The sequence below is a fragment of the Cherax quadricarinatus genome, chromosome 33 (genome assembly GCF_038502225.1).
Source record: "Cherax quadricarinatus isolate ZL_2023a chromosome 33, ASM3850222v1, whole genome shotgun sequence".
Taxonomy (NCBI): Eukaryota; Metazoa; Arthropoda; class Malacostraca; order Decapoda; family Parastacidae; genus Cherax; species Cherax quadricarinatus.
Window position 1 is genome coordinate 13,409,487 of NC_091324.1, and position 13,461 is coordinate 13,422,947.

General features: G+C 36.2%; 1 protein-coding gene across 2 annotated transcripts in view; it reads left to right on the top strand.

Annotated features, from left to right (window-relative positions):
* LOC128693830 (protein GPR107) overlaps positions 1-8,044 on the top strand; it is a 157,775-nt gene extending 149,731 nt beyond the window's left edge. For both annotated transcript variants that reach the window (XM_070090819.1, XM_070090821.1), the window contains exon 15: positions 923-8,044. In XM_070090819.1, coding sequence (XP_069946920.1) covers positions 923-1,073 — 151 coding nt within the window. In that variant the 3' untranslated portion in view covers positions 1,074-8,044. The remainder of the gene's footprint in view (positions 1-922) is intronic.
* Positions 8,045-13,461: the final 5,417 nt, after the last annotated feature.

Here is a 13,461-nt window from a genome sequence, read left to right on the forward strand (position 1 = left end):
CAGAAAAAATTATCTGCCATTCATAAGAATTTTTTTTTTTTGAACTGGGCACTGGGAGCAATACTAATTTTGGGGGCCTGGACCTATGTTTCTAACAGAATTCTAAAAAATTATACCCTGAAATCACAATGAGATTTAAGGGATGGGACAGTTCAAAATTTTTGTTTATATGGATACTCAAGTTTAAGCCAGTACAGATACCATCAAAATTAGCCAGTATTCTCTAATACGTACTGTTTTAGATTCCGTCAAAATTAGCCAATACCCACTATACCAATACTGCCACTCAGTTTTGACTAGTGCTGATGCCATCAAAATTAGCAAATAACCAGCGATACCTTAAAACGCTCTTTTCTTATGTGTAAATTTGCCATAAATGTTATAGTACTGTAAACTAATAATACTTTCCATTTCCAAGACTCAAGTTCATCTAACGGTTTCCCTGAATCCCTTCACAAAATATTACCCTGCTCACACTCCAATAGCTCGACCCGATGAGCTGTTTGAGTGTGAACAGGGTAATATTTTGTGAAGGGATTCAGGAAAACAGGTTAGCTGGACTTGAGTCCTGGAACTGGGAAGTACAATGCCTGCACTTTAAAGGAGGGGTTTGGGATACTGACAGTTTGGAGGGGCGTCTAAGCTGTCATATCTGGGCGCCTCTGCAAAGACTGTGATTATGTATGAGTGCTGGTGAAAGTGTTGAATGATAATGAAAGTTTTTGTTTTCTTTCTTTTTGGGCCACCCTGCCTTGGTGGGAAACGGCTGACATGTTAAAAAAAAATTATAATAATATTGGTATTAGCTTAATCAACCTTCAGCTGTGGATATACCGAAATAAAAGCAATTGCCATGACTTTTATAGGCTTTATTAGTCACTGTTTTTTTTCATTGATTAATTTCCCTTATTTTTTTTTTAAGCCTGACTACTACTGGTCTCACTGAGGGAATAACACATGTGAATCAACACAATAAGAAGCAGAACAAAGATCACCTTGAAGTTGAAGTATTTGAGGATGATGAGGAAGTTAATCTGCTCAACACACAGGAGTCATCACATGCCTTTGACTGAGAGTGAATCCAGAGCTGGGCAAGATTTTATTCATGAAAACATGTAAGGGCACTTCCTTACATGTGTCTTGACTAGTAAATTTTTTTGTCAGCATTGTCCCTCAAATAGGTGTTCTCCATGGAACAGGAATGTGGCAGGAATTCATAATTTATATTACAATTTTTCTCCAGAACATTGTGTTTCTTGTATATAATTACTGAATTATTTCAGGTTACTGTACATAATAAATTGCACTGTTAAGTACCATATGAATTTTCAGAAAAATGTTTTCCTGTTTCTTGTGTAATTTTCAAGTTATATTGTACATTAAATTAATTAAACAAGAATGCTGCAGTATATATTAATTTATTGGAATTTTAATTCAAGGAAAGCTATATAAATACTCATATTATTTAAGCTAGTTACAGATATTTCCAAATCAAAATTTTTTTAACGAAAGATCTCTCTAATTTCTCCACAGTTTCTTAAATAATATACATCTTATTTTCTAGCAGTAGTGTGCTTAGTAATTTATAATCAATGTAGCCATGTGTGGATTGATGGCTATTCCCTTTTCTTGTACCAAAATGTCTTATTAACCAGCAGTAATTTATAAGAGATAGTTCTTTGCCACATAGTATACTTGTTTACATCCGAGGGACTTTGTTTTGATATAAGATGGATAATGGAAAGGCTGTTGTTCATTAATGTATATTATGTAAGCCTTTGACAGGAACCATTTAATCCCTTTGGTTAGTAAAATACTGAAGTTCAGACTGACTTCCAGCTTGTCTGTCTTAATACGGTCTGACCCTGCTGAACTGTACCTTAAAGATCTGTAAAAAAAAAAAAAAAAAAAAAAAAGTTTATTCTTTACTTTTCTGCAAAACAAGGCTTGCCCATTTTGCCCTTGGTTGAAACAGTCCTCTGGGGAGGCAGCAAGTAGAGCTTGCAGTCAGCTCATGGCACCACATATTGCTGCCATCAAGTGAATCACGCTATTTAGACTTCTAACAGAATTACTACTACGAATTTACATGCTTGTTCTGCATGCTGATAACTTATGATAGAACAAAGTAAAGAGAGGGTGAAAAAGAATAAGATATTGATGAATTGTGTACACAAGCTGGAAAAAATAGCTGAAGTTAAACAACATTCCAACATTTTTTTTTATTTTAACATGTCAGCCTTTTCCCAGTGAGGCAGGGTGACCCAAAAAGAAAGTAAAAGCTTTCATAATTCAACACTTTCACCATCACTCATAATCAAACTGCCAATATCCCAAACCCCTCCTTTAAAGTGCAGGCATTGTACTTCACATTTCCAGGACTTGAGTCCGGCTAACCGGTTTCCCTGAAACCCTTCACAAAATATTACCCTGCTCATACTCCAACAGATCATCAAGTCCCAAAAAATCATTCATCTCTGTTCACTCCTATCCAACATACAGCTGTGATATATCTATATCTGGTTTGAATCCTGGTAACTGATAATGTACAGGGTAGTGAGTGACATGTACAAAAAAAAAATTCAGTTGAAAATAATGTTTAAATCAAGCATTGGTTTCAAGGACTGTATTGGCTTGGAGTTGACTTATGCCAGAAGTCATGCTTTCTTTACATTTATTCACTTGCTTTCAAAAATAATGTAATAATAACTGTTCCTAAAGATATCTAACAGAGTAAGAGATTGCTAAGAGAGAGAGAATGAGTTCATATGTATTTTTAAATTCAAATGATTTATTGTAACTGTGAAAGCAAAAATTGTCTGGAGTGACATGTAAACTGTTGTATCCGAGTGCCTCTGCAAAGATAGTGATTATGAATGGTGAAAGTGTTCAACGATGACGAAAATCTTTTCTTTCTTTTTGGATCACCCTTCCTCTGTGGGAAATGGTCAATGTGTTAAAAAAAAAAAATTTCATGACCCATACAGGTTTAGCACATTTTTAATAAAAGGAAGAATATGTATTACAGCTGACTATCAATTAAAATGGTTGTTAAATTTTTAAAAAAGGCATCTAATCAAATAATTTTTTAATATGAACCAACAAGCAAATAAGAAAATAGGATTATAAATCTTAAGACACCCAAAAATGAAAAAAAAAAAAAAAAAAATTTAGGTTTTGGAATTGTAAAAAAAAAAAAAAAATATTAACACTGTAATTGTAGTTGGGTGGAGTGATGTGTTGTGTTTAACCCTTAAACTGTCTAAACGTAGGTCTACATTCACGTGCGTAGCGCTCCGACCTTGGTTTTCCCCATTTGAAAGCACGTAAAAAAAAAACGTAGATCTATGTTCGGAGCCTGCCGCACGTCAACGTATATCTACGTGTGGACAGTTTAAAGGTTAATACAATACTTGTGGCTACAAAGGTGTATGTCAGTGATTTTCAAAGGAGAAGAGGTATGTGTGGCCCTACTGGGCTGAGGTGAAAGGTGGATTGTTTGTTGAATGGGTGGCTGAGATTCTTGCACTGATATTGATGGTTGTACTGGAGTACTGAGGAATTCTGTAATGTGCCTTTGGTCTGTTTTACCCTGCAGTACTTCACATAGTTGATGGTAAAGTATCGTCAGCTGTTCCGGGCCATATTTCAGAGGAGTACTTCTATCTTTGTCAAGGTCCTCTTCAGTGAAAAATATCTACAATTTTACCAATAATGTGGAGCTGCTCATGTAACTGTTGCAGTGGTAACAGCTTTTCTTCAGGTTCTTTTTCCTCATTTTAATTTGTTATCTGCCTCATTTATATCTGTCATTGAGCTCTACCAACATTTCATTTAGAATTCTTTCTTTCTCATCATCTTTGAAGAGCTCATTCAGATTTTCCTGAATAAGCTGAACAATTTCGTGCACTTGACTCAACTGAGGGAAAAATCTGTGAAATTATTTAACAGTCTAGACCATAATTTCCCCCACCTTGCATTTAAGTCTGATAGGGGCATTTCATTTCATGCACATTGAACATAGATGATGGCATCTGCGGTCTTAAATTTATGCCAAAAGTCTGGTACTCCAAGGTCTGAGTCAGTGTTCATTGCTGCAGTAGGTTTCTGCATCACTTTTTGTGTGTAGTCTCGCTAAAGTGTCCTAATAATTCCACGATCCAGTAGTTGTATTCAAGATGTATTTGGTGGTTAAAAAAATCAACTTTTACATTGGATGCATATTTACTAAAAGTTCTGGATGAATATGGAAATCATCAAGAGTGAAGAGAACCTTGAATGCAAAGTTCTTGCTGCACAGGTAAAACATGACTTTAAAAATGAAGTGATACTTAAACCAGTCAATAAAATTCCCCTGTCATCCATTCTGACTGATTTGACTGGTAGGTTTTTTTTTTTTTAACTATACCTTTCTCAAAGCATAGGAAGTCTTTGAGTGGTAAATAACCATGGGCTTACACTTAAACTTGCCTAATACATTACCACACAGTAGTAAACTGAGGTGATTCTTTGGTGCCTTCAATCCCATTGCACCTCCTCCTAGCTGGCTGATGTAAGTTCTTAATGGCATCTTCCATTAAAGACTTGTCTAGTCAGCATTAAAGATTTGGTGTGGCTTAGAGCCACCCTCAGATAATTTCCTCCAATTCAGCAGAGAAATTGCCTTTAGATGTGTAGTTAGCAAATCACTTCACCAGAAGACTTAATATTATGCAACTGATTGTGCAATTTAAACTTATCGAATCAGCCTGTACTAAACATGCACTCTTGTTCAGCACTTCTTTCCTCATCACACAGTTTTATAGTACATTTAAGGCTTTTTTGCCTTATTACGGTGAAATTAGGTGTCATGCCTTTCATAGTTTTCTCCTCAATTACTAAATAATTTTTCAATCTTATTTAGCTATTATGACCTATGTTTCATTCTTTAAAGGAGGTTACAACCTGGAATACTCATTGTGCAAACCCTTATCTTCTCATTCCTTATAATTTAACAAATGATTCTTCATTGAGACCATAGGCTCATGTTGGCTCCACCACACATGCACCACTCTTAACCTTATCTAATTTTTTTTTTTTTTTTTTTTGAACATACTGGTCATCTCCCACCAAGGCAGGGTGACTTGAAAAAGAAAACCTTATAAAGTTTTTCTTCTTCTTTTTACATATAGTAATTTATACAGAAGGGGTTACTAGCCCTTTGCACCCAACCTTATCTACAGTAATATCTTGATTATTTTAAAACTCCAAGATTTTCATACTTAAACTTCTTGTCAATTCTAGCATCTCTTACATTCCTTTTGGGTACCGTGGTTACTATCCAGACACAAGATATGATTATGAAAAGATCTAAAATCGATTTACTAACACAGAACTGAGTATGGTATGGGATGTGTATGCATAGAGAACTGGGCTGAGGCATGGGAAGTTGTGTACATTAAGTGTGACTTTGCCATCCCTGTAACGGCAATGGTTTGACCCACAGGTTGGCCAAGAGGGAAGGAAAAGCTGTGGCGTTCCATATTTTTACCCTCAATTCTCTCTCATAAATGAACACGACATTGTGATTGAAAAAATTCCACAATTTTTCATGTCATATAGCGAAAACTTCTTAACAGAGTGCCTCTTAATTGACGGTCTATGTATAAATAATAATGAATTTCTTTAATAAAAATTTTTTTAATGACAACACTGTGTCCATGATTTCTTCAGCTACTATTAAAATGGTTGGAAAAGGAAATACAGTATGGATTCACAACCTAATATAGCTCTTGTCGCACTCAGTAAATAGTTCCCATGTTTTCTGCCAGAGATGTTACTGTATTTGTATGTTCTGTATCCTATGTATATACTGTATATATGTATATATTTAGAAGAGAACAACTACTACAAATGTTGAGCACCCTTTTATACATGGACTTTTTATGTACAGTGTACTGCTGACTGTTTGGTATTATAGTACCAAAAAAAAATTAAAGCTCCTAGCCTCCACATGTCCAGTTCAGTAGGGTTAAACTTTGTTGAGTTACACTTGCATAACTCTCTTACAACCTAGATTTAACCTCCTGTGGGGAGAGGTATTTACTTAAGCCAGAGACAGAGAGTCAGTATAATTTTTTGTGAGAAAAATCATTAAACTGCCCAGTAACCTGGCTTTCACCAAAGTATTCCAAACAAATGGAAAAAATATACAAGATTGAGATATTACTAGGATAATAGCTTAAGAATTCATATATTTCATAACATTCTCTTTCATGGTGCAGTTAAGATATTTATAAATGTTATCTTGCTTCATATGTCTGAAAATTAATATCCTTATGCATTTAAATTCATATAATGAAGAATAGAATGCATTACTGTAATACCTAAATAACTTATTAAATTTCATTATTTGCAATGTGAAGCTTTACTGTAGTCAGCTCTTGACTGAAAATACAGAGTGTGACCCATTGATATATAGTTGATGTTTCATGCATCATGTGCATAGTAATCAGTCATTTTTGTTTCAATATGCTTCCTCCTTTCCTTTCATGGATCACTAGTAACAGTTTATTTTAGTGTCTCTGTGTTTTGTCTGTTAACAAAGGTTTTCCTGCACTTGGATATTACTGCTAAGAGTTACGTGTGACATTGTTAACCACATTCACTTTAGCACTATAAAAATAAATGTAGATTGTACAGGTCCACATCTCTTTATCCGAAATTCTGAAATTTGAAAAGTTCTGAAAACCGAAGTTTTTACGCGGAGTGTCAGTCATCTCCGCGCTGGGTCACACCGCCATGTGGCGGCGTTGAGAATCATTCTGAAATTCAGAAAAGTCTGAAATGTGAAACAGTACAGACCCCAAGGTTTTCTGATAAAGGGGTGTGCACCTGTATTAGTATGAAATAAATTTAGCACCATGGAAATGCAACTGGCATCATTAATTAGATTGGTACAAAATTCTGGATGTTTATACTGTAGTTCTTAATATCAGTGGAATATCTTTTAAGTTAAAATTACAGTAGTTTTATTCATGTACTATTATAATATTTTATTTTGACTAAAAAAAATTAATTTTGTGAAGCAGTTGAGCCCGAATTAGAATACGGATTTCAATACTTATTCGTACTTACATTAATTTTTATATATTTTTAAAAGTTTTGAATATTTTTTTTTCAGTATTTGGAATCCATTGTTATTACACTATATTCAAAAGGAAGTGCTATGCTCATGAGAGCCATATAGCACTGTGTTGGAATAGTGCATTTTTATACAGGGGCCACATTCAGACTGGTGTGAGAATTATCTTGTTGAATGTAAATATGGAAGAGATGCAATATCAAGCTGAACCTACAGGATTTTTCTTATGAAAATATATTGTAAATAATATTGTCATTATCTGTATATATAATGAACAAGTTAAGATACATAAAAATAAATATGCATATAAAAGAATTTTGCAACATTTTTGCATTGTATTCATATACTTTTGCAATGTGTTTGTTTGAGTGGTGTATGATGTACAGTAAATTTATTTAGTATGATGGGTTATATTTATGTTTAGGTGCATATGTGCTTTCAGTAGTAGAAAAGGAGTGTGAGCTTTTGTAGGTTTTAGGTAACATTTAGTACAAGAAAACTTTAAACTTTTTTTTTAAGCATGTTGAATGCCTGTATGTACTGTACTAGAACTGATAATCTTGAGTGTATAATGTATGTATGTTTTGTTTTACATACAGTCAGGTATTCTTTCTGAAACATGACTTCAATAGCTTTCCAATATATGTTAAAATCATTTAATAATTTTTTATTAAGATTAAAACCTGTAGACTGTATTATTATTTCAGACTTGTACTGGAATTAATCATCTTGAGTGTATGGTTCACATATATACTGTACTATCTTACATATAGTCAGGTAGTCTTCGTAACATATAGACTCAATGACTCTCTGATGTATGTTAAAAATCACAAATACGTTTTACTGGTATTAAGATTTTAGCCAGTGTACTTTCTGAAATACTGTAGATGTACTGTATTGTGGTTAAATTTTAAAACCTCATCTCTGTTTATCTACCCATTTTTGTGTACAGGTACTAATAGTTTTGAGTGATTTAAATGTAACAGTGTACTGCAGACCACTGACTGTTGAACTGCTAAATAGGTTTGTCAAAAAGGAGTCCTGAATGGGATATATATTTCCATACACCTCTCATTAATCCTTTTTATGTAAGGGATGCCATCCTAAATAGCTAAGAGAAATAAAAATTGAGAAAGATGCTGGGAATATTAGTAATGCATAAAAAACTGAGATTAATAAAAATATGAAATGGGTAGAAAGGCTTACAGTGTTCAAAGGCTAGTCAAAGAAGCTTTTAAAACTTATGGTAGATGTACTCAGCATTTACATTTGGGGAAGGGTGGTGCATTTTTTTATACATCTCATTTTCATACACTGCTGGGATTTGTAACATGATTATAGAAAATTTCTTACATTAAATAAAAATTTGCTTTAATCATTCCTTTTTAGATTTAGAATATAAATTCTGAACCTTCCAAACAAGTTTCCTGCTTTCTCATTTGGTGTGAAAAGTTGACTGTTTACATATACTGTTTAATTTTTAATTATTACTTAAACAAGGTATATTGATTAATTTTGAAAACTGTATTTACGTAGAAAAGGAATTTTACATAACTTATCGTGGAATGGGTGGGACTTGAACCCATGGCAGACGAGTCCGACAACTCTCAGGTTCCACCCATTCCATGATTTGTTTGCAATCATATTGTTATGATTTTGTGAATTATATAACTTAGTTGGTCCTTCAAGGTGGGTGCCTGGATTAAGGTCAAGGATCTTGATCCAAGGAAATAGAGCTACAATGTATTACTCCCCACCCCTTCATCTAGCCCAAGTGGTTGTTTCCCCTTTTGTTGAAATTTGCTTACAGACAAGAAAAAAAAATTCACTGTTCACCTGTAATATTCCTTCCAATGATAATGGTTCTCTTTCTCTCTACCTTAATGGCCACCAACAGATGACCCAGTGGATGACCAGCCAATGTCCCACCAAAAGGCGGGACATTGGCTGGTCATCCACTGGGTCATCTGTTGTGGAAGTATATACTACTGAAGGTTGCTTTCAGATCAAAGGGTGGCAGCTCATTATGCATGACTTTCAATTTGCTTTCATCCATTGTTAGTTGAATGACGTTAGCACCAGTTTTGCTGTTTAACCCTTTGACTGTCACGACCCGAAATCCTCAAGTGTCTCTTTGTTGCAAAATATTAAAAAAAGTTTTTATTTTTTTTTGACAAGTCGGCCGTCTCCCACCGAAGCAGGGTGACCCAAAAAGAAAGAAAATCCCCAAAAAGAAAATACTTTCATCATCATTCAACACTTTCACCTCACTCATACATAATCACTGTTTTTGCAGAGGTGCTCAGAACACAACATATCCCTCCAAACTGCCAATATCCCAAACCCCTCCTTTAAAGTGCAGGCATTGTACTTCCAATTTCCAGGATTCAAGTCCGGCTAACCAGTTTCCCTGAATCCCTTCACAAAACATTACCCTGCTCACACTCCAACTGCTCGTCAGGTCCCAAAAACCATTCGTCTCCATTCACTCCTATCTAACACGCTCACGCACGCTTGCTGGAAGTCCAAGCCCTTCGCCCACAAAACCACCTTTACCCCCCTCCACCCTTTACAAGGACAACCCCTACCCTGCCTTCCTTCTCCTACAGATTTATACACACTCTAAATGATCATTCTCTCTAAATGACCAAACCACCTCAACAACCCCCACTTCAGCCTTTTGCCTAATACTTTTAGTAATTCCTTACATCCTCCTAATTTCCACACTACAAATTCTCTGCATAATATTTACACCACACATTGCCCTTAAACAGGACATAACTGCCTCCAGCCATCTCCTCGCTGCAGCATTTACAACCCAAGCTTCACACCCATATAAGAGTGTTGGTACTACTATACTTTCATACATTCCCTTCTTTGCCTCCATGTATAATGTTTTTTGTCTAAACAGATATCTCAATGCACCACTCACATTTTTCTTTCATTATTATTATAATCAAAAAGAAGTGCTAACCACAAGGGCTATTTTTCCTTCATCAATTCTATGATTAACCTCACCCTTCATAAACCCATCCACTGACAAGTCAACTCCCAAATATCTGAAAACAGTCACTTCTTCCATATGCCCTCCCTCCAGTGTGATATCCAATTTTTCTTTATCTAAATCATTTGATACCCTCATCACCTTACAATTTTCTATGTTCACTTTCAACTTTCTGCCTTTACACACCCTCCCAAACTCGTCCACTAACCTTTGCAACTTTTCTTTAGAATCCCCCCTAAAGCATAGTACAGTATCATCAGCAATAAGTGACTGTGTCCACTCCCATTTTGTATTTGATTCCCCATAATTTAATCCCACCCGTCTCTCCAACACCCTGATTTTACTGGGAAGTAATCTCCCTCTCTCTACACACCCTAACCTGAGCCTCACTATCCTCATAAAAACTTTACAGCATTGAGTAACTTACTTCCTATTCCATACTTGCAACATCTGACACATTGTTCTCCTATCCACTCTGTCATATGCTTTTTCTAAATCCAAAGATGCAATGAAAACTTCCCTACCTTTATCTAAATGCTGTTCACATATGCTTCATATATACTGTTCACATATATGCTTCATATATACTGTTCACATATATGCTTCATATATACTGTTCACATATATGCTTCATATATACTGTTCACATTTTTTTTTTCTCTCTCTCTCTCAACAAGTCAGCCGTCTCCCACCGAGGCAGGGTAACCCAAAAAGAAAGAAAATCCCCAAAAAGAAAATACTTTCATCATCATTCAACACTTTCAGCTCACTCACACATAATCACTGTTTTTGCAGAGGTGCTCAGAACACAACAGTTTAGAAGCATATACGTATAAAGATACACAACATATCCCTCCAAACTGCTAATATCCCGAACCCCTCCTTTAGAGTGCAGGCATTGTATTTCCCATTTCCAGGATTCAAGTCCGGCTATATAAAAATAACCGGTTTCCCTGAATCCCTTCACTAAATATTACCCTGCTCACACTCCAACAGATCGTTCACATATATGCTTCAAATATACTGTTCGCATACATGCTTCATATATACTGTTCACATATATGCTTCATATATACTGTTCACATATATGCTTCATATATACTATTCACATATATGCTTCACTTGATCTACACATCCCCTACTCATACAGTATTAGTGATAATAATCGGTGCACTCCAGTTTATTAAGATTGCTGGATTAATAAACATTCGCTTCCCATAGTGGAGAAATTTTCATTACTAAACATACCAGTGTTCAGGGCAATGAACATGTAGACTCAGTCGCTTGGTCAGCTATTCAGGCAACGAATACCTATGGGGTATTCCTTACTCAGACTATTTTTCATTGCTCTCTCACTGCCTCTGCAACTGCTGACAGCAGTGTTGGTTTGCAATGACCACAACAAATTGTTTTCTGTCAAGCCACATGGAAGATTCTAACCATCTTCCCACCGTTGTTGGGTTTGGGAGACTATGCACTCACACTTACGTATGTAATGGATGCATGCGACTCACAGATATTACATGGAGAAACAACTAGCACCTTTCTGCAAGGACTGTCAGGTTGCATTGTCTGTCCAACATTTATTAGTAATGTCTCCTGCCCTTGAGAGTGAACACATGATCCACTTCTGATGCTTAAACCAACACATTCATTCTCACTGATGTTCTTGAGAGTCTCACCTTTGTTACACACTCTGACTAACCTATTGCACGAACTTTGATTTCAGTATTGCTTGCACTAGCCCCCATCCCTGCTAATGCCTAATTTTATACATACCTAACTCTTGCTCATTTTTGACCTTTGCAAATTTCTTCTTTCATACATCCCTCTTGTTACACACTCTGACTAACCTATTGCACGAACTTTGATTTCAGTATTGCTTGCACTAGCCCCCATCCCTGCTAATGCCTAATTTTATACATACCTAACTCTTGCTCATTTTTGACCTTTGCAAATTTCTTCTTTCACACATCCCTCTTGTCATGTTGACGTACAGGGCAATGAACAGGCAGACACTGATGCGCGGTCAGCAGTACATGACCTACCAATTTCATATAGAGGTGTTCCATTTCCGGACTATTTTGCTGTAATAGCTACCCACCTTCACACCCATTGGCAACAATGTTGGTCAACTCTGCTCGGTAACAAACTTCATTCTATTAAACCAAGCATAGGTTATTGGCCGTCTTCTTGTCATCAGTGCCAAGGTTGGGAAACTACTCTCTCCTGCCTTTGCATTGGCCACACTCGTCTTACTCATGGGTATCTCATGGAGAGGCACCCTGTTCCTCTCTGTGAGCAGTGTCAAGTTCCAGTATCAATTAGCCACATTCTATTAGACTGCCCTCTTTATCAACGAGCACGCAGAATTTACCTCCGTCGTCGTCTCCACTCTACTACTTTCTTTTTACCTTCCCTTCTTGCTGATGGACCCTCCTTTAATCCTGACTCTCTCATTGACTTCTTGACAACGACTGATTTACTCCACAAACTCTGACAATGATATTTTTTGCGCTCCCCTCAGCCCTTTCTACCTCAATCTCTTGCTGCCCTCTACCCTTTCACCATCCACTGCCCCACTGTTCTCCGTAACCTATTACTCGCCCATCTCCCTTTTGCCACCTGATACCCTCGCTTCCTTCCTGCCCTGCAGCGCTGTATAGCCCTTGTGGTTTAGCGCTTCTTTTTTGATTATAATAATAATAATCACACATCCCTCCTCACAGCACTGTGTGACCATTATGAGTTGAGCACTCAGCTATAATAGTAGTGGAGAAATTTTCCCCATTATGTAATTACCTGTTTGTAGCTAAAGGAGCTATGCTCTGCTCCTTCAAGATTGATGGACCAAACACATCTCCAGGCTGAAGAAGCAATTACGTCAAACTACTCCTAATCTGCCGTTCTTCTCAGTATTGGACTGATGAAGCCATAAGCTAGCAAAACGTTTTTTCAATAAAGATGCCCAAATATTGTACCAGTGTCTCATTCATTAACTTGTCGGTTTTCTAAACCATTTATACAAAATTTATGCTTATAGACCCCTCATGAGAGGTTTCCTTGATACCAGCGAGGGGCTCTTTATTCAAGGGATTAGACGTCTTTCCCTTGGACTGAACCTATTTTGCTGATTGCTTCCCATTCCCCTAGGTACTGTATGACTAAAATGATGAGTGCCTCCAACAGATATAATTATGTCTGTGGTGCCCCTATCTTCAATATGTGTATCTTTTTTGTGTTTTTTTTTTTTTTTTTTTTTTTTTTTTTTTTTTTTTTTTTTTTTTTGATTTAAAATGATTGTCCCCTCAAGGCAGGTTCCTTGATGTTGGTG